The sequence below is a fragment of the Truncatella angustata genome, assembly GCF_020726525.1.
Source record: "Truncatella angustata strain MPI-SDFR-AT-0073 chromosome Unknown BKA67scaffold_2, whole genome shotgun sequence".
NCBI lineage: Eukaryota > Fungi > Ascomycota > Sordariomycetes > Amphisphaeriales > Sporocadaceae > Truncatella > Truncatella angustata.
The window spans coordinates 7,598,547-7,618,785 of record NW_025763382.1 but is presented as its reverse complement, the minus strand read 5'-3'; the positions used below and the strand labels follow the sequence as shown (position 1 = coordinate 7,618,785).

Sequence of the window (20,239 nt, the reverse complement as noted above, 5' to 3'; positions counted from 1 at the left end):
TGATACTGTCTCGTAATGAGTATTTTGAGTGGTGGGAGCCCAGTAGTGGAGTTTTATTGGACAGGTATCATACCGCGACGAAACAGTGCTAGTCTTAACCTGTGCGACCACGCGACGACGCCAGCGTAATATTTGCCTAAGAAAGGGCCCAGGGCTTCCAAATAACCGAAGGATAGAATGCATGTAAATTTAATCAAATACATTTGTGTAGGCGAAGTGGAGGTTGTGTTGAAGACGAAGTATCTGCATTTTGGCTGGCCACGCAGGGTGGCTCGTTACGCAGGGATGGACGTTACCAAGGACACCACCGCGGAAGATTCTGCACAAGAATTGCCAGGTAGGCCTGGGGAAGCTACGCACAGGGAGGCATTCTCCAACGTGCCGTTTGCGGAGTCGAGAGTCGATAGCTTCTAACAAAGTTCTATATTAATTGAATTATAGTATATTATAAATTCAATGAAAGTCTTACTAAATATAAATAGAAAAGAAGATGAAATATTATTAAGTACGAACATGAAGCTATAAAATGATTTCAAATGATTCCCCCGTTAAGTTTAGTTTACGCCTCTTCTCGGGCGGCTCCTCAGAATTACCGAGGCTTAACCTCCTTTTTCTCACTAACTCTATAACAGTGGTGTCAGGCTCGGCCCAACGTGGCTCGGAGCGCAATGATCTGACTTTCTGATGAAGATGGCTGATGCTGTCAATCCTTGCTATATTGGTTTCGTGTGACGTCGAGGGCCAGCGATAAGGACATACTGATGAAGTTCTCGATGTAGCTGGGCCTGGAGGACAGGCAATCGGGATTTTTACTTGACTCAAGCTGTATGCTGTGTCACCCGCCCCAAATTGGACTGTAACAGAGTGGATGTGATTGATTGTATCCATATGCCCGGTCGCAGTTGCCAAGGGCGTCTTTCTGTGCTCGAAGTATTCGGCTGTGAAAAATATCATGTTTATGATATTAAAGTCGCGAGTATCCACAATCTTCGGCACGTCATCCCCCTTAGGATACCATTGCGTGATTCTGCCATCTTCATCTGTTTGTGCCTCGAATTCGGTAATGATCTCAGAGGTATTTTCGAGACATTCGAGGGTAACATGCATTCCTTTGAGCCCCATGAAGTTCAGATCGATCACGTTACAGACAATGGTGGACATGATGGTGGATTGTGTTAGGACGGTTGTATTAGGAAAACAAGCGAATATAGAATCCGAGCATATACATATGTATACATGAAGTCCGGCTATCCACAGCTTCATGTTATAATTAAAATATACAAGACGGTTTGCCACTCTCCGATTCACACGATTAACGGAATCCAATGGAGTAGATTGCTATTTCCAGGACGTATAGCACAGGGTTAAATTGCACAAGCTGGATTGTGAAGGGTAGGCAGAAAGCGCTAAATTGTAGCGCGCTAATGCACCTGGGTCAAATTTTAGGCACGCGTCAGCGCTTAGAGCACTAATAGAACTGCACCACGAATTTTAGATTAGGAACACCATTAGTACAGGTAAATTTACCGCCGGGCTCATTCAGAATTAAGTGCCCAGTTCACAATTACTACTTGCAGTTTTCGAAGACAGCTTCAATTCAGAGTCTACTACTATCTTCCCAGTTTTACCACATGAATATTGTGACACCATGCGCGATGAATCTGACTATCTTAAGTATATGCGAATCTATAAATAACGGTGGGCTCTACCTCAGCGGCTTCTCGATGTAGTAGTACGAGTCGATGTAGTAGACGAGTGACCACTCTCATGATAGCGGGATCGGCGCCGAGGTGGATCACGAGAACGCCGTTCTTGTTGATGCCGTTCAACTTTCTTATCCACACTAGTGCCCGTCAGTAGTAGTACGAGCCTGAAGAATACCTAAGGTTACTTACGCGTGAACAAGCGCGTAGGTGCATATGGCTGCTACTGCAAACTTGATTGGCCCCATTGTAACGATGCGATTGTAGAATTCAATTTTGCGATTGAAATGGTTTATTCAAAATGGTAGGCGTAAATAAGGATGAGATGAGCAAGTTATTAGTGCTTCTAGGGTGTTTAAATAGTGCACAACCATTAATGAAAGCCTTTCATGCTTGAAAATAGCGCCCTTTCCCTCCTGACATTTCGGTTACTTTCGGTTTCTTAGCACTATGTTTTCATTTAAAATGCGAACTTGAGTCAGCCACCCACTCATCAACCAGGGCCAAATGCTATTCTGAATCAGAGTGGCTCCAAACACTCGTGGCCTCCTGGTACGCGATCTGTATGTCTCCAACCTGCGATTCTGATGACAGGAATGATGAGGTTTGTTTATTTCCAGCCTGTGCGGTAAGATCCTGGTATTCCTTGAAGGCGTGTGCAATATTTTGTGCTACGCGTCCAACCAGAGCCTTGTGCTTGGCAATCTCGACGCATCTCTGTTTGTTCTCTATTGAGATGTGCTCTATCTTGGCTTCTTTCTTTAGGAGTCTTTCTTCCAGTCGCTTCAATCTTTCTCTTAGTTCTCGATTTTCGTTGTGGAGCTCTTGGAGTTCAGCCTCGTGCCCTAGGGTTTCTGCTTGTACAATGACGGGCTTGGGATTCATTTGTAGAACTGAAGCATTCCTGCGCCTCATTCTGTTGTGATTGATTTGCAGTGGAGGCAGGTCGTTCATTTCTTTGGCCATCTTGTCTTCGTCGTAGTATATATCACGAGTATGTGCATTATCAAGAATAAGTGAAACACCAGGGAGGGAAAGAATTTAAATAAGACGCATGGGAGAATGCAACGTGTTTGAATTAGAAAAGCAACATTTAACCTAGAACAACCGCTGTCGGAGACAAACCTGATCATCATAAGCTATTCATCCGCATAGATTGTACCCGCTCCACCAGCAGCCAAAATTGTCTGAACTAATGTCTTTGAGTACGCTTCCAAGCCTCGCCTCAGTTTATCCACTCCACATGTCAAAGTTTCAATGCGCTGATTGACTTGCAAAGTTGTCGATTCGAGGACAGAGTTGAGTCGATTGAGCTGAGTGTTTGTTGCCATGCCTGCCTCGATACGCTCTAGCCGTGAACATATTTCAGCCAGTTTGCTTTGCACTGTCAGTACGTAACCTTACGACGACAATAGACTGACCTCTTCATATCATCGTCCGTGGAAAGGCTCATTTGCGCAGAGTTGGCGTCAGTTCCCAAATTTAACGGGAAGCCATTTAGAATATCGAAGTCGAAGTCGCGATTATCTGGAAGTGCCTCCAAGTCAAAATTTGGGAGCTGGCTCGCATCCATGTTGTTGAACCAAGCGCTCGACATTTCGTTATATGTACTTATCGTGGTGCTATTGGGTTGTAAGATATGTTACTGTGTCAGATTATATAAGGATAAAACGACCTGGAGTTGGGGTAGATATAGGAACGAGAAGATTCAGACCAGAGGACTTATAATCTAAAACTCGCAATTAAAATTACGCGGTACGTGACGGGGTATTTTATTTCGCAACTCGACTGCATGTTATTTAAGCGCCCGTTTGCGCACTCCTACAACGGCCTCATCATCACACAATCGCCTTAACTCTTAGCATAATGAAGCTTCAAGCAATTCTACTTACAACGCCTGTTTGGCTTACCCGAGGCTGGACCTTGACCCCGCGATCAGGCTTATGCATCTCCGAACCACTCATGGCACTGGATGCCGGGTTCTCAAAAGTCTCAGCCAGGTTGGTAGATTTCGTCTATCCTTGTAATTTCTCAAGCCTAGCTAAATCAAGACTTAGTATCAATGACGATCAGAGCCATCGCTGTGAAGCATCCCTTGAATTCTCGAACTCCGACTTCCTGTCACTTTCGTATTCCTTTCAACCACTCAATTGCTCCGCTTCCCAAGTGATGACCTTCATGTTGCCACCCGAAGTTCCCAACGGAGAGGCCTTTGTCACGTGGTGAGTTTCTGCTGCGACCATACGCAGGATGCGTGCAGGCTAATCCAGAAGCAGGCATTGCTCCGGGCTGACTCCACTCTGTTATCACGCAAACATATCTGGAGGCTTGGAGCAACCTGAAATGCAACTGCAGCGTACAGGGATCGTAGGATGTGTCACAGAGGTGGTACAAACTAGTACCGGCGTCTTCACGACGACAGCCTCGTCCGGCGTATCCACTGAGTCTGTTGTAACAATATTTACAACCACGCAGACCCACTATGTCACACAAGCTGCAGGTCCCCTAGCGCCAACAACAGTAACTCAGACAGTCGTCGGGACGCCCACCGGAACTCAGAGGGATCTGAGTACGGAGGTGATGATTGATACTACTGGAGGTACAAGTACTGTTTCGGGAAAATTTGGGGCGGCTGCGGCAACCACCATGGGAACGACGACAAGCGCGACACTTGTCCCAAGCATAGATGCAACCAGACCGTCTTCCTTACCAGTACAAGTATCGACCACACTATTGCCTTCGACAAGGGTAGCCGATCCTGTTCCGCCATCAGCTGCTGAGGCTAACTCGTTCCCAGTAACGACCAGCGAAGTCGCTATGTTGCCGACCTCGACAATTGACGCCGGCGCTTCCGAGACGATACCGCTTCAATCCACGGGATCATCAACCGGAACAGTGGTTGCCGCTGCTGGGCTGCCCTCAACAACAGTGGTCAAAGCAGCTTCTATCTTTGACACGAGCTCCGGTCACAACTTGTCTCCCAGCTTAATGACTCTCTCGATCGTCTCAACTTTGACGGTGTTCCAGACCGTCAAGTCTTGCACTATGAGTGTTTAGTCTCACGATCTGTCCTGATTTCTTGCCATTATATCTCCACACACACATGTATTTAGATGTTGGTTTTTGATCTTCCTTGCGCCGGGATCCCTGAGATCTGCGTTTCTTTCTTTGGGGGGGGGGGGGGAGGGGGTCGATATTCTTAGCTCTTTTCGATTAGTACCTTTAGTTATAAAACTCTGCTTATTTACCGACTTAGTTGGTCATTATTAGATTATGATTGACACAATTGCTTTCCCCTTTTCTTGCTTCAATCTCATTGTCATGTCAAACCTTCAACTCCCTCCACTACGCTGCCTGTCTGAGCAGGATAGCCCCTCAGCACAGTACAACATGGGAATTGAGAACATGAGTGCATGCTGTATGTACTGCAATATAATATCGAGCGACGATATGCCCTATATTTCCTATGAACCTAGCTTCATCTCCACTGGAGACCTCCACGCCTACCGTCGGTCGAGCTCTACCGTCGATATTTCATTACATGCGCACCAATCACCCAGATCGGTAGACGCACGACATGTACTTGAGGAGTGTGAACGAATATCCCATGTAGTCAGTCGTATCGTGGAGCTTTGCGAACTGGTGGTGAAAGACATCAATGATTTGGTAAATAATCCTAAGATATCTCTTAGAGCATAACTAACAACAGCAGCTTGAGGAGCTTCGGTAGGCAGAAGTGAATTTCACAACATTGGTTTTCCTTAAAATAATAAATACTGCAGGCTACCTCCCCCAGCTTCTAACACGAGTTCCACGCGAACCTGAACAAAGCATTGTTTCACCAATCCTTCTCAAGATTCCACCCCATTTTTGGCATTGGAAACTTGCATAGTCAATGGAGTTTGGATGTTGGGTAGGGGATATGATTTGATCTCGAAATTGTCAGCGGTCATCAGAGACGGATGGAGACGTATAAAGGGCGCCTTACAATACTGTCGTAACTTGGAGGCCAACTTGCCCGGGAAGGCTCTGAATTGAAAACATGTAATTTGTTATTCTTCTTTATAACCAAGAAGACTTCGGCATCACAATCTCTGTATAAGTCATGTGCCCGTTTGACTAAAGTTCGTCGCCTTTTCGAGAATTTGGCCGCAGCCTTCTTTCGTGCTTGACGTGTCAATGTGTCATTTAATATAACAGGAATTGGTGCTTTTCCGCTTTGCGAACACTGTGGGTGGGATGAAAACATTGTTATATGACCCTTGGTAGCAAAAGGGCTGAATAGGTCATGACAACTAAGAGGCTTTGATCAGCACCGCATAGCATACTCCGCATTTCTGTCGTCCCCTTTTACTTACTATGAGCATGAAGACTCCGTGCACGATACTTGTCTGTCATACATTACGGTAAAGCTTGATCCGATGCTCGAGTTAGTGCTTGAGTATTTCAGTGATGTATGTAAGTGCTTTATTCAAACTCAGCATATCTGGTTCATTGCAACTGTGGTGCGGTTGTGGATGCTTTTTTAACTATTATTGCGTGGCATTTGCTTCTAGGGTCGCTTACTTTACAAGTTTGTTATGAGCGCCGTTCAAATGTTAATTTGAACCAGAGCTACACCAAAAGCTCACATGGGCCTAGAGAATAATTATTTTTAAACTTTTATTCTGAGCGGATACCCATTGCAAATTGGGACATTAATGGTTAAATTGAACGTATCAAATCATCTAGGAAGCTTCTATTTAAGTCTCATCATAGGCTGATACCATTTTGTTCCACCATTAAGATCCTTATACTACTCTTTAGTATTTGTACTGCCTTTTAGCATTTCTATTCAATTGGGCAATAGCTCTTGTGATAACATGGAGCAGAATCTGAAAGATGTGATGAGAGGCCTAAAGGAACGCCAGTGTTGCATTCAAATGGCAGAAATGATATCTGGCAGACTGGATAAAGAGGCGGATGTAGTACAGTCGGCTCACACCTGGACAGAAAGCCAAATCCATAACGCTCTCAAACAAACCCTCGAAATACCATTCAACTCATTTGTGAGTGTTAGAGAGCGGTTGTTGTCACAAATCGTGGCATGGGATGCGATTATCGAGGGAAGAAGACAATTTAGTGGAGTAGGATGGCGCCAAGAGGAATTACCTCATGGGTTGGCCCCAAAGCAATTTTTATTGCTATTCTTTGCCATCCAGTATCGCTCCGCGCTAGGTATCACTCTAGCTACGCCATCAATGAGCATCAAACGAAGCATCGAGTACGACGAGGAAAGGAGGGTGAAGTGGGCGAAGTTTGGGAGTCCATGGAACCATAGAGGAGCAGAAGAAGCTGCCAGGGAAGGTGACGGGCCAATGTCCAAGGATTGGTCGAGCTCTGGGGCAAGCCCTTTTGCAAAGGACCCCGCACAACTTGCATTAGAACAAGATGCTAGGGAAGCTGCTGAGGAAGCTGCCATGAAAGCTGCCAGAGAAGCTGCTAGGAAAGAAGCCGAGCTAAAGGAGAAGATTTGGTCAACTTCTGGGACAAGCATCTTTTCAAAGGAACTGGCAAAACGTACTGTAGAACAAAATGTCAGGGAAGCTGCTAGGAAAAAGGCCGAGCTAAAGGAGAAGATTTGGTCGAGCTCTGGGGCAAGCCCTTTTGCAAAGGACCCCGCACAACTTGCATTAGAACAAGATGCTAGGGAAGCTGCTGAGGAAGCTGCCATGAAAGCTGCCAGAGAAGCTGCTAGGAAAGAAGCCGAGCTAAAGGAGAAGATTTGGTCAACTTCTGGGAAAAGCATCTTTCCAAAGGAACTGGCAAAACGTACTGTAGAACAAAATGTCAGGGAAGCTGCTAGGAAAGAGGCCGAGCTAAAGGAGAAGATTTGGTCGAGCTCTGGGGCAAGCGTCTCTGCTGAGGAACACGCGAAAATTGCACCAGAAGAAGCTGCCAAGGAGGAAGCCAACGTGAACAGTGTGAAGCTCGGGGAGCCACGAACCGATACCACACCTGGAAAATTGCAACAAGAGATGGAGTAGCCGAGGGCAAATTGGTGGCGGAGAAACCCTAACAAAGATTTGATGAGACACTTGTATTTCTGACTAGATTGAGCAATTTCGAATGTTATTATTGTACTAAATGGTTCCGAACTGTCGGGTCGTCAATCATGGGAGTCCATGCGGGCCGATCGTACAAAAGGGTTTAGTGACCCTCTTTTCAACTTTCAGATGTGCATCTTTTCGTCTACCTTGCTGCATCACACTGCATGCGCGCTTACTGAACATGTGAACGACCTATTTTTTTTTTCGCACTAACCGTAAGTAAATCACACTACGTAAAGGGTGCAACTAGCTTTGCTTACCCCGGTGACTTACCTATATTAGTTAGCCTTGAATTTGAAGACCAAGTACATAATCGCTGTTATCTAAGGGCTTGTACATAATCACTGATATTGCCTGGGCAACTGGTTACATTTAGCGTTTCTTTGCCTGGCTTTATTAGATTTCCCATGAATTAAGATGATCATAGATGGAACAATCGACTTGGTTGGGATGGTTTCTAATTACCCTATATAAAAGGGTAATTATTATTGGCAAATTGCCGTATTAGAAGGTATTGGATTCAACTGGAAGCGGGTGTTTCAGACAGTCTGGTAAAGGGAAACTAGATATTGGGCACTTTGAGGACATCGAGGAGGTGCCGGAAGAAGAAGCCGAATAGATTACCACTTTGTAGGTCCTCCTTTGTCCTTTAGGGCATCGTAGCTAACAGTTTAGTGACGTACTCTTTAGTGATGAAGCCCTAGGCTTCGTTTGTATAGTGACAAATGCATTTTGAGACGGGCGCTCGTCCTCTCAGTAGTTATCTTCAGTTTGATCCTTCAAGTACCATGCAGTCGATATGTTGGTTGTGTGATGTGCTTCCTAGCGGTGCAAGTCCAAATGTAGGTCGGTGTTTGCTCTCTTGTTAAAATTCAATCCATGCTGCTACATTTCCGGTCGTTTATTTTAGATCTACTACCTAACGCGACTAGTAACAATACAGCATATATCCCTACTTTCGAGATAGTTTATCGGAGTTCGCTTTGTAATTGTTGACAAATCCGGAGGTGACTAAGAGAAAGTTACTAGAATATCACATTGGTGTGTGACTGGGATGGATTCGGGTTTTTAATTTTAACCAGGTCTAAATCCTGACAATCAACGTTGCAAATATACTGGGAGACGGTTGGAAGCAGTGAAAGCTACTAGTAAGCCTTGGCGAGTGGCTACTGGTCGGAAAGCAGGGATGTCCTACAGTGATCAGTAGCATATTCCAGATACTCCACTTGCCTACTAGTACCCTGTTATTTTATGGTGATAGCCTACCTATATCACATGACTTGGGATGTACTAGTATCCCAATTGTAGAAGAATTCATGGATATGGTAAATCTAGCGCTAGCTTCCACCTGATTGGATTCACGCTTAGATCCTTCCACGCTCGTGCATCATGACAGTTGTGTTGAGCTTATGCTACAGCCGGACTAACGGCAACGACGCTAGGTTGAACGGCAATAGCTAGAACCCATTCTACTAACGAGCCTGAAAATTATCTCCATTTACGCGCGCGTGTACTGGAGTGGCTAGCTTGCCGAGACTGTCGTCCTCCACAGCGGTTGGGGGTAGAGCGACTCGCGGTTGGCTTAAGGGTCGGTGGTAATGAGATGGAGCCCGACCCACTTTTGCCAGCTATATGATGGTCACTAATCTAATATGGCTTTTTTTTTTATAAACATCCACATTTTATCGCGTAACAAAGGGAGGTCAAATAATAGCATTTAACACAATGGCCAGCGAATCGCTTCATGCTATTTGAACATTCCCCAGCTTTTGAATTTTGGATGGGCATGTAATTATGTACACGGTGAAAGCAGCTTACGGCCAAGGACACCCTTTAGCATGAATATCAGTTAACGATGGTATCACTATCTAGTAGACAAATAGATTAGCCGCTACAATATCTCAGAAATAAAAGCTGCATACGTTCGCAATAGAACAACTCTACATAGTCATCATTACACGCCACATCCTAGTTATCTCGGCCGTATTTGTCTTATTCGCATTCCGTCAACTCAGAGCTATGACGATTACACGAGAGCAGCGTCTATTCAGTCTGCGCGTTGGCAGTCTGATGAGAAAGATCGGCAAGCTAAAAGAAATGATGCCTATTCATCAAGTGCGAAGGAAAACTTACCAGTTTCAGTCATACCCGAACTGGCCTTGCCCCGCGTCCAACATTAACAGCGTCATCGCAGATCCTGCGAAACAGTTTGGCCCTTGCAAAATTGTTCCCGTCGGAACACTCAAGAGAGAGATTGCTGAGTTAGAGTCAAATGCCTCCACGAATCATACTCCTATCGAGACACGAATTACCGAAAGCAACTCTTGTGGAGACCATGCTGCAAAGGTCAGCATTCAACGTCCATCGAGCAGCGGTATCTAAAGAAAACCCTTACCGTGCTTGGCAAAAGAGAAGCAAGTTGCAACACGCAGGAGTAGCCTAAACTACGTCAACATAAGAGAACGTCGTCCGCGAGTAGAGCTGTCCGGTATGCTAGGCATCAAAAATAGAACGCTTTCCTTACCATTTCTAATCATAAAAGCATAAAGCGCTGCTTATAAGAAACGAGCTTTGTTTTGTGAGACATAGCACTAAGGTCAATGGGTTTGGTTCGCGTGCGTGGCGGGCATGGTAGATTCCATCTCATTTCAAGGTTTTATCTTGCTATCATTAGGCGAATTATAATAGCTTGTATTAATTTCATCATAATTCATTCAGTACTCTGTACATCCTTGTCATTGACCCTGCCAGCGTATCTCCCCCTACCAAATCCTCGTCTCTGGTACCACTCATCTCTGATTCAGCTTGAAACCCTGGGACCACAGACGTAACATCTAACTTTTGATCCTGTATCAAGTCTATAATTCGATATGGACAATTGCTAATGTTCTGCGGCGATCCGGCCCGGCTATCAAGTTTAACCTCGATCAATGAATCCATATTGACGACGTCTAAGTCAAGCTCTTTTGCGAAAGGAATCCCTTTACTACACATACTCCATATCTTCTTTGTAAAAATTGGAGTCTCCGTGAACTGGCTGTCCGCGCTGCGATATTGTATACACGTTTGTCGCTGGTGCAGCTCCATAAGTAGATTCATAAAGGTCGGACCGGGGTTGACGCGGCAGAGCAAACGTACGGTACATTCTGCTGGTACAGTACGGAATACTGGCACCGTTATCAATTCAATGTAAAACAAAGATGATATAAGCTTGGATGATATTGCATCAACAAGCCCATCGCTATAGCTTCCCCCGTTATATTTAATGGTTATGTCTGGGGACCTGCCCATCCAGGCGAGCATGCGATGACTGATACTAGAATACATCAGCTAGGAATCAAGCGAGTGGATTCCATATATTACGTACGAGGTTCCATTGTGTACCTCGGGAAGGAAGTTTGAGGAGAGATGCTTCTTGCCTTCGATGATAAAACCGAAGTGGTTAGATAGTCTCACTCTGGTCAGATTCCATTCAAGACCGCGACCAAATGTGATGACGTCTCTTTTGATAAATTTGGGCTGCTTCAGCCCATCGATGTGATACTTACAATCTTTCATGCTCCACTTCTCTAGAAACAGAGACAGAGCAAAGTAAATCCCTGTGTTGTTAGTCTTATGCTTCACACAAGATCGACCGTCTCGACTACATACCGGCTCCTTCCGCAATGATTCCATCGAAAAACTGACAAAACGGTAGGGATCCAAGGTTCAACATCTTTTTGAGCTGACTCAAGAAACTCCAGATAATTGCAAAGTCACTACCCCCCAGCTGCAAAAGTCTTAGTCCGGCTGTCGGAGGTCTGATCATGAAATCAGCAGTATTAAGTCGTCTACATACTGGGCATCGCTGTATGCTCACTTCCCAAGGCTCGCGTTGTTCTCCTATATTGAGAGCACAGGTATTGCAGATTCGATGCTGGCAGTCGAAGGTATACATTGCTGTCCTTGCAAAACAAATGACACATATTTCACCACAAGTCGATACTGTTGTGCTGCTGGAGTTGAGCGCTGCGATGTGACGTGTTAAGTGATCGGTGCACTGAGAGCTCACTAACTCAATAAATCTTGTCCTCACTAACTCAATAAGTCTCGTCTTCACTACATCTTTAAGCCCTTTGTTTTCAAAAGACGTGTTTGAAAGGCCAAGATTCGTCGCATAAAAATTCGAAAAGATTATGTCGGGGGAAAAGCCTGAGCAACGTGATTAATTGAAATGAATATAAATTGGTGAAGGGGCCTCACAGTGCATTCCTGGTGGGAAAGCATCAAGCCAAAGCGCAGAAGCGATGATGTCGGCTTTCTCCTCAAGTGTGCCTGCCACAGACCTCAGAACATTTTGCAAGCAATGAGCTACGTCGGGAGGAACTCGACTGTGCTGTCTCAATGCGAGATACGAATTGAAAGAATGTCCCGGACTTTCACTATAATGAACGAGGCCCACCCGCAGGAGGTATATCAGATGACGTGTAGAAAACGCAGGCTGACTTTGGCGCTGTTGGATTGCAGCTGCTTCGATCAGGCCAATGGTAGCAGCACGTGTATCTCGATTCGTGGCACATCGATTCAAAATCTTAATCGTGAATCGTCGTTGTATCATCATTTCAGCATTTGGACGGGTGAACGGCCTTGCTGGTTCAGATAGTCTCAGTTGTTCGAGCAGCCTGGTAGAGGCATGTAATATGACATCCCTGACACTAGTTTGACATTTGTGGTCACTCGATACTAGGATGACTATGGCTGGGGTGGGTTCAGGCTCGTGCACAGGCCTTCGCGCCCAGAACCCCAGGAGGTTTGTTACACTGTCCCAACCGCCAAGATCGGCTACAAAGAGGAAAGTGACAGTTGCTAAAGGCATTAAAATGTGATTATACAGACTGTGCGCGATCTCGTTTGCATTGTTTCCCGAACCGCAATGAAGTTCGTGGCGCGTATTGCACCCAGGCGTAATTCCGGCTTTTATTCGAGGGGCATGGGTGAGAGTGTGAAGCTCGCAGTCCAACAAAATCGAGTCAACTCCCGGTTGGTATCCCATTCTGATGTTCGGCTCGAGGCTAACATGGCTGACGAAGAAATGCTGCTGTAGGAATCGTCTCTTTTGAAGGCCCCCTATCGCGACGACCACACTCGGCGTTGCCTCTTGGCCTTTGCGAAATGACTCGTACGGCACTAAGTGTTCCAGAAGGAATGGACCACCAAGTCCAGGAGCACCAGATTGAAGTTCTAGCCACGTACTGTAGACCATTGCACATCGACTGCGGTGAGGTACAATTAGATGATACTTTGACGTAGTGGCAGCTTCGATGAAATGCGTCGAGCGTCCCCGCCCTGAGAGCGGCGTGGGGCAACAATAATAGGAAGGTTGGCGCTAAATTGAGCGGGCCAGCGATGGTTAAAATTGAATTATAACTTTTGAAATTCCTCACTAGCCGATGCACTTCTTGCTACCCACAATAGCTCTCATAAAAAGATGATGCTGCGTACAATAGTGAATGCACGCTGTTAGGATGCCTGCCCTTACATTGCCTGTTACATAATAATTGCCAAGCTTCTTTATTGCCGAATTCTTTTATGTCTAGTTTGACATCTACGGACTTTGAAGAAGGGGGAGAAAAGCAAAAGAAAAGGGTTTAGAGAGTATCAACAGCGTTCATATATCATATTAGGGTTTTTCTCGGACCGCGGAATCTCAAAGGTTTATTCTGACCATTGACGCCAAGCATTGCATCGTTCTTATAGCAATGGAGGCGGACTGCATTGGCATCGTCCGGGTGCCCCTGACTTTATTGTCATTTAATTTACCCGCCAGTGTCAAAGCCCCGGCATCAAAAAATTGGCATCCACAAGAACAGCTTCTTAGGCTTGATTTGAAAAAAATTCACAGGCTGTCGCGGTCTTTCCGACTAGGGCGGTGCCGACCATCCAGGCCAGAACATCAGATGCGTGGTATCGTGACTCCGGAAACGCTGGAAACCATACGTAAAGCTACGAAGCTTTCTGAACAGGAACTATTCGAAACATCAGCCGTAGGTAAGTTCCCATATGTGACAGGCAGTTTCACTATTTGGTGTCTTCAAGGTCGCCGTCGCGCCATTGCAGCAAAATTGGCATTCCACGACAAAGCTTGGTGGACTGTCCGACTATATTGTGGGGCTGCAGGTACGTGCAAGACTAAACACATAGTATTTCGTTGTATTAATGTGTTACCTCTAGGTCCGGACCGTGTCATTTCCTTACTTGATGACATTGAATCTTTATGCAATGACGCATCGGATGGGACGATCTATCGGCAAGTTCGTATCAGTATCAACAAAGGAGAGCACGGGGAAGTTCGAAGATGTGTGCTCAAGTTGTCACCTCCAAAGAGAAAAAATGTGTTCCAATTACTAAGGCGAACCGACGTTGCAAAAGCATTGGACTTACTATGGCCGCTGACTGGTTTATGGGACGGCTTGCAACTGGGTAATATACACAAACATTTTGCACTGCATTGCGATCCACAAATAATCGCTTTTGTGGGGCACATCCGCCAGGTGTGGAGCCAGATTTTCCAAGGACACAATAACCTAGAGGGCCTTTTGGATATCGAAACTGTACACTTTTTGCAATTCAGATCCCCAGGAGCCTGTAAGCAAGATGAAGAAGAAATTCGAAGAGCGATGGGCCTAGGCCAGCTGTTTTTTCTAATAACGAATCGCGCCGTCCGTCAAGATCTATTACAAAACGTTCTTTCGATTCGCGGCGTAATCCCCAGCATCAGAACTTTTCATGAGAACATGAAGTATTTCTCAATTTCGGCTCAGATCCTCCAAAAACATGTAGAAGTAGCCAAATTCGTGGAAGTGACAGCCGGTAGCCGAAAAAGACAGCGTGTGGATTTAATGACTTCCTTATGTTCAGATTGGAAGCGGCCGACAGAATCATGCATCGAAATTCGTGAGGGAGCATTCCATCCAATTCAAATCTTCATGACTCCTCAGTTAGCCTTTATAGAAATGTTCATCAGAGCTCAGCGGAACTTTGCACGGCTCAGCGCTAATGCCCCCTTGCAAGGCAAACAGGACAAAAAGGTTGTGGCATACGAAGACCGCAGTTGTGTTGAGAGTTTTTGCGACATGGCTAGAAAAGCTGGTTTTATGAACGAAAAACTTGCACATGAGAAATCAACAACGCAGTCTCCCAATCATACCACTGGGAAAACACCGTCTCTCGATCGCGCCGCCTATGCAACACTACCCGCAGGATCTAATAGTCAAATTCCAGATACATCGATGCCCGCAGACTGGCGGGGAGGCAAACCTTTCACGGTCACCTATCAAGAGCTTCAGCAAAAGCTTTTTTTACCTTCGTTACACGGCCACCTCCTCAAAGATGATTCTCTGGACTCAATGTTTGTTCAGTGCGACTTCATTCGGTCGTTTTTTGGCTCTGTGCCCATTCCTCGTCTCGACTTTGCCGGGCAGCCTGGTATTACGGTAGCATCCGAGTCGAAACGACGGCAGTCTGCTTCGCGAATAGTTAAGTCAGATGGTAGGAAACGTTCATTGAGGAGTCGGTCAGGAGTAAGTGTCCGCCCATTAGGACCTTCCTTAAGACACGCTCCAAGAGCACAAAGCGCGGCGGACGGGGATATTGAGATCCCTGATTCTCAAAATTTCCCAACAGCGGATACCTTCACACCCGATCTTGGGTTTTTACAAGACACACCTTCTATCCAATTCCCACCATCAGAGGTACCTGGGACCTTTGAAGTCCAAGAATCAATAACATTAACATTGCCGGTTCCGACCAGAATGAACCGTTCACCATTGCCAATTCTCACGATGAATGCCTCTCAGGAAGGGACCCCCCAACATGTCGAGCAAGAAATGATAAACAGCCAGACAACAATTTCTACGGTGTTACTCGAACCTATTCCAGAGGAAGATACATCTAGTACAACGCCATATACATCAGAGACGCCTGGAACTGTTGAAGTCCAAGAATCAATAACATTAACATTGCCGGTTCCGACCAGAATGAACCGTTCACCATTGCCAATTCTCACGATGAATGCCTCTCAGGAAGGGACCCCCCAACATGTCGAGCAAGAAATGATAAACAACCAGACAACAATTTCTACGGTGTTACTCGAACCTATTCCAGAGGAAGATACATCTAGTACAACGCCATATACATCAGAGACGCCTGGAACTGTTGAAGTCCAAGGACCAATAACATTAGCAGAGACAGTTCTGACTGGAAGGACTCACCCACATCCTCCTGAGGAAGAGAATACCCAACATATCGAGCAAGATACAACAGGCAGCCCGGTCATGGTCTCTACTGCATTATCTGAAGACACACCCAGTACGAGGCCATTTATGGTGCCAGTCCCGTCTCGAATGAATCGAGCACCTCCTCCCAGTTTCAAACGACCATACGAAATGAAGGATCGTTACCAAGCGTCAATAAGATCAGGTGAAAGAGTTAAGCCAACCAGAAAGAAGCGGAGGCTAGTTAATCAAAACACAGATGGCGAGGCCAGCGATCTACAGGTTTCGAACTCAGAAGTCACTGATGACGAGGCAGAGAATGATGCTTCAGTTTCCCAGAGGACTAGTCCTTCTGGACCCCGTGAGCCTGAAGCGAGATCAGCGACGCCGGTAAGATCCATCAAGACACCGACCACTAGACGACCGCGCACAAGAGATCCCGCTTCAGTTCAAAGTTTAAGAATAGTCGCTCCACGGCTTGCTAACCCTCGTTACGTTTCAATGACACCAGATAATCATCAGGATCAAGATACAAAGACTGTGCAAGAGACTTCAGCCGAAACGTCCAGTAGAAGAGGAGGTGGGATTTTTGAAATTGTCGAGCGAGAGCACCGTGTCCCGGACGAATCCGGTGGCGTGCATACAAGGAACGATGAGCATGTGCAAGTTGAACCCCAGTCTATTCGAAGCTATGACATAGGCCAGGATTCCGGATCGGACTCGGAAGGAATAGAATGATTAGGCGCAAACGAGTCAGAAGAAAAATTACAATATTCATGTTCAGAATGCAGTATTTTAAATATAACGGCAGCTATCCCGTTATTTCTGAATCCTAAACTATTACATTAAGCCCGTTCAGATTTAACATCGTTTTCATTATATATCTACCAAGTAGACAATGAGAATGTTCCATCGAATAAATGGTAATATTACATACCCAATGGATCATTCTATCATGGACAGCTCATACAATTCCATGATCATCGAGTCGAGCAAAGTTAAGACTTCTTATGGCTTTCTTGCTGCTATATCAACTTGGTTCCTTCTAGCTGGATTCTTCATTTTACCGGCCACATTCGCTTTTCTACAAAATGCCCAGCTTCTTGAGAAAGGTATTACACCTGTAGATCGTTTGGTAGACCTGAACAAAGGGATCATTCCGGTGGCAATCATTTGTTTTATTATTGGGTCGGCAGGAACTACTTGGTTATGGTATAAATTTAGAGGGAACTATATCTGGCTGGTAACGCATCTATTCTTGTGAGAGAAGCCCATGTGTCATATGCTCTAAACTGACACTGTGTAGACCGGGTTTCTTGAATTCTGTCAGCTGCCTCTTCACCATCTTAGTGAACATCTATACAGCTCAGGGTGGAAACTGGTCTCTGTCAGCCCAGATCACCATGGGCATTGTGTCTTTCTCTATGTGTACAATGGCGGTGTCCTTCTTCATCTACCAGTTTTGCTGTCTTTCAAGAGTTCGAAAAAGCCCACCTTATGTGATGAATCAAAGGTCGAGAGGGTAAGATGTTGTTCCAACTGGAGATTGGATTATATTCACGGTTTCTATATAGCTTTCTCATGTTAGAATAGTTATGTAGTCTAGTTTTGTGTCAAATCTCGCAGTTACTCGAGATGAATGCCATTCCTTTTTAGAAAACGCTCTTCGTAAGACGATAGCAAGGGTCTAATCTTTCGGTTATGTTATATATTTATGGTAATATAAAAATCTCAATTATCACCTTCGTGAAGATACTAGCACGCTAGATGATAAGTTATTCTCAATTGAACATAACGATAAAGAAAATTTATTTCTCCACACGTTAACCTGCTGGAGGCGGGATTTTGTAAGACTCAAATTCTATACCGACTCTATGGGACAAAGGCACATTAGCAAGCCTTGAACTAGTTGGCTTACATTCAAATTACTTTTGACCTCGTCTCACTGGCCTAGAGCTCAATAAGTAGAGGAGTCCTTCTGGCTTGCAGATAACCATTTTCAATTCCAAGACAGCTCTTCATCATAGCATAGCTTCCGTTTGGTAGATGTGGGAGGCCATCATCACACATGCTTAGATCAACAGATCCGAGTTGGCAAGACCACTTTTCCTCTACGCATGCGTTATAAGTGTTATATGAGGGAACGTCGACTCAAAGCCGAGTATTAAACTCTCAAGAAAGCCTTGTTTCAGCAGGAGGAGAGATGAGAACAAATTTCATTAGCTGGTGCTAGATACTCGGCGGAGTGGGCGTGGTGTGAGATGAGATCACGTCGCTTGCTATAATTTAATGGCGTGATGGAAAAAAAGAATTGGTAGAGTTTTGGGTTTGAGTCAGGAGAGATAGTTTGTCAAAATCGCCCTTGTACACATATGCGTAAATATTGATATAAATACACCAGCCGGGCGGTTTACTATTGGTTCTTCAAAGGGTGATATCGAAGCCATGAGATCGAGACCAGGTCGCGGTTAGGCCTATTGATGAGCATCGTGGACGAACAGATGCCAATCAATATCGCTGACCGAGTTCTTCCCCGAGATCTTTACTCACCTGAGACACTTAATGAGGCCTCCGTCATTCATTGTCAAGGTTGGAGACCATATGAGCCTCTTGTTTTCCTGCTTCATACGGTTTCTCCCTGCCGTAATCCCTGTACCACAAAGGTCATCACTTATCCAAGCGGCCATCTCGTGACAACCAAGGGGCCGTCAGCATGCAGGATCGTTTCTGATATTGCTCACCGCCCATCAGGCTGATAGTAGCTATCCAAACTGGGAGAGCGTGATCCTAGTTTCGCTGTACTGCAGGTGTAGTCATCTCAGTGGAAACGGAGTTTGAGATGCCACAGCAAAGTTGAATACCACGCTGTATTCTTGCGAGGCCTCCAAGGTTTGGGTATAAGAAGCCCAGCACAATCATCCTTTCTGGTGTCTCTGCTTTCTGCCTTTATCTACCATTGATCGTGCTCTGGCCGAAATCCAAAACTTATTCAATAATTCATTTACAATCGGAATTTCGTCTTCCTTATGGGCAGGATCCACGCGAACAATTAATCCTCTAAATTGCACACAAACCGTAAAGAACATGGCATCGTCCACTCTCAATATACACTCTCGACATGATGACCAACCAGCACCTCAGTCTACCGAGTCAGCATGTGCCAACCTCACAGAATTTGGGTCGGTATTATACGAACCTTATTATAGTCTTTTGGAGAATTACGAAAGCAATATCGCTAATGGGTTCATTCCTGTGTCCTCGGAGTTCGACGAAATTGAGATAGCCAGTTTATTTACAGTATTACAACAACGGTGCTCCTCGCATGAGGAAGATGAACCCTTACCGATGCACCTACCTCACCCCATTGATGCCGACGCCAACGTGTTAATCATGCCAGTGGAATCACCGGAAGTCGATCTAAGACATGAGATAAGCCTCGAAGAGCTAGATCAGCTTTGTTCGAATGCTTGGGAGCCCCTCGTGCCCTGCACCCTTTGCGAAACGAACTTCAAATCCAGAAAGGCCAAGCTGGTAAGATGTCACAACATGATTGAGAGCATCCAAGATATTAATGGGCAATAGAAGCACTGGACGACGGAACATGGATGGCCAGCCGGCAAGGCTCTGCAGTGTGAGAATTGCCAATTCAGATGTTGGTCGTCTGAAAAGCTCAAAAATCACATGAAAGCGGCGCATGGAGGGCTTATTCATTCGCCATAATACACTTGTCGTGGATGTGTTGTAGGAGGACCATTGAGGTCTTTCGATTGGCCCTAGTCCTTTCAGCTCCAGTACTCAGGTGGTACAGAAAACAGTCGCCTTAGAGATTTAGGCTCAATATTCAATCGCGATATTTCATCTCTGCTTAAGCGCTAAAGATCCAAACCTGAAACGAGCTGATGGTCCTATGAACCAATCTATGATAAGAAAATATTTGCACTTTGCACTTTGAAATCAAACGTCACTCAAGTGCATTGATTATCGAGGTGTCGTAGTGTAGATAGCGAAACCTTGAAAGTACTATTCGTGAAATGTAAGACTTGCAGTGTATAGAGTTTTCTTTAACCAGTTTTACATCATGATTGATTTGAAAAGAGGGGCGGCGTTCTGCTCCCGAGTTGAAAACGTAACGCCTCGGAATCGTCGTAAGGTCTATCCGATCCCAAATGTGCCGCCCAACTTTGAGAGCTAAGCA

General features: G+C 45.4%; 9 protein-coding genes across 9 annotated transcripts; 5 read left to right on the top strand and 4 right to left on the bottom strand.

Moving 5' to 3' along the window:
* Positions 1-637: 637 nt before the first annotated feature.
* BKA67DRAFT_689703 (uncharacterized protein) lies at positions 638-1,348 on the bottom strand (the record flags this gene model as incomplete). Its single annotated transcript, XM_046109113.1, has 2 exons — positions 760-1,348; positions 638-694 (listed from the first exon to the last, which is right to left on the bottom strand). Exons 1-2 carry the CDS (start codon positions 1,261-1,263, stop codon positions 638-640), a joined length of 561 nt encoding a protein of 186 aa, XP_045962848.1. The 5' UTR covers positions 1,264-1,348.
* An 865-nt stretch (positions 1,349-2,213) lies between these two features.
* Positions 2,214-3,300, bottom strand: BKA67DRAFT_533746 (uncharacterized protein; the record flags this gene model as incomplete). The annotated part of the gene is made up of 3 exons (XM_046099750.1): positions 2,214-2,674; positions 2,866-3,080; positions 3,125-3,300. The coding sequence occupies 3 exons, from the start codon at positions 3,298-3,300 to the stop codon at positions 2,214-2,216; spliced, it is 852 nt and encodes a 283-aa protein (XP_045962847.1).
* A 135-nt stretch (positions 3,301-3,435) lies between these two features.
* On the top strand, positions 3,436-4,606 carry BKA67DRAFT_217828 (uncharacterized protein). The gene is made up of 4 exons (XM_046095546.1): positions 3,436-3,703; positions 3,761-3,925; positions 3,980-4,451; positions 4,501-4,606. The coding sequence occupies exons 1-4, from the start codon at positions 3,570-3,572 to the stop codon at positions 4,501-4,503; spliced, it is 774 nt and encodes a 257-aa protein (XP_045962846.1). The 5' UTR covers positions 3,436-3,569; the 3' UTR covers positions 4,504-4,606.
* Positions 4,607-5,478: 872 nt separating this feature from the next.
* Positions 5,479-6,270, bottom strand: BKA67DRAFT_217800 (uncharacterized protein). The gene is made up of 3 exons (XM_046095545.1): positions 6,062-6,270; positions 5,692-5,998; positions 5,479-5,635 (listed from the first exon to the last, which is right to left on the bottom strand). Exons 1-3 carry the CDS (start codon positions 6,103-6,105, stop codon positions 5,555-5,557), a joined length of 432 nt encoding a protein of 143 aa, XP_045962845.1. The 5' UTR covers positions 6,106-6,270; the 3' UTR covers positions 5,479-5,554.
* A 93-nt stretch (positions 6,271-6,363) lies between these two features.
* Positions 6,364-7,912, top strand: BKA67DRAFT_558533 (uncharacterized protein). The gene is made up of 2 exons (XM_046102330.1): positions 6,364-7,224; positions 7,585-7,912. The coding sequence occupies exons 1-2, from the start codon at positions 6,566-6,568 to the stop codon at positions 7,727-7,729; spliced, it is 804 nt and encodes a 267-aa protein (XP_045962844.1). The 5' UTR covers positions 6,364-6,565; the 3' UTR covers positions 7,730-7,912.
* A 2,567-nt stretch (positions 7,913-10,479) lies between these two features.
* On the bottom strand, positions 10,480-13,179 carry BKA67DRAFT_558530 (uncharacterized protein). Its single transcript, XM_046102329.1, has 5 exons — positions 12,035-13,179; positions 11,444-11,983; positions 11,341-11,391; positions 11,160-11,211; positions 10,480-11,108 (listed from the first exon to the last, which is right to left on the bottom strand). The coding sequence occupies exons 1-5, from the start codon at positions 13,032-13,034 to the stop codon at positions 10,496-10,498; spliced, it is 2,256 nt and encodes a 751-aa protein (XP_045962843.1). The 5' UTR covers positions 13,035-13,179; the 3' UTR covers positions 10,480-10,495.
* A 65-nt stretch (positions 13,180-13,244) lies between these two features.
* On the top strand, positions 13,245-15,093 carry BKA67DRAFT_602135 (uncharacterized protein; the record flags this gene model as incomplete). The annotated part of the gene is made up of 2 exons (XM_046105335.1): positions 13,245-13,948; positions 14,003-15,093. Coding segments are annotated over exons 1-2 (1,509 nt in total), but the record flags the coding sequence as incomplete, so codon positions are not given.
* Positions 15,094-16,999: 1,906 nt separating this feature from the next.
* BKA67DRAFT_512048 (uncharacterized protein) lies at positions 17,000-17,570 on the top strand (the record flags this gene model as incomplete). The annotated part of the gene is made up of 2 exons (XM_046097442.1): positions 17,000-17,304; positions 17,351-17,570. The coding sequence occupies 2 exons, from the start codon at positions 17,000-17,002 to the stop codon at positions 17,568-17,570; spliced, it is 525 nt and encodes a 174-aa protein (XP_045962841.1).
* Positions 17,571-19,128: 1,558 nt separating this feature from the next.
* Positions 19,129-19,626, top strand: BKA67DRAFT_533741 (uncharacterized protein; the record flags this gene model as incomplete). Its single annotated transcript, XM_046099749.1, has 1 exon — positions 19,129-19,626. The coding sequence occupies one exon, from the start codon at positions 19,129-19,131 to the stop codon at positions 19,624-19,626; it is 498 nt and encodes a 165-aa protein (XP_045962840.1).
* Between the last annotated feature and the right edge of the window lie 613 nt (positions 19,627-20,239).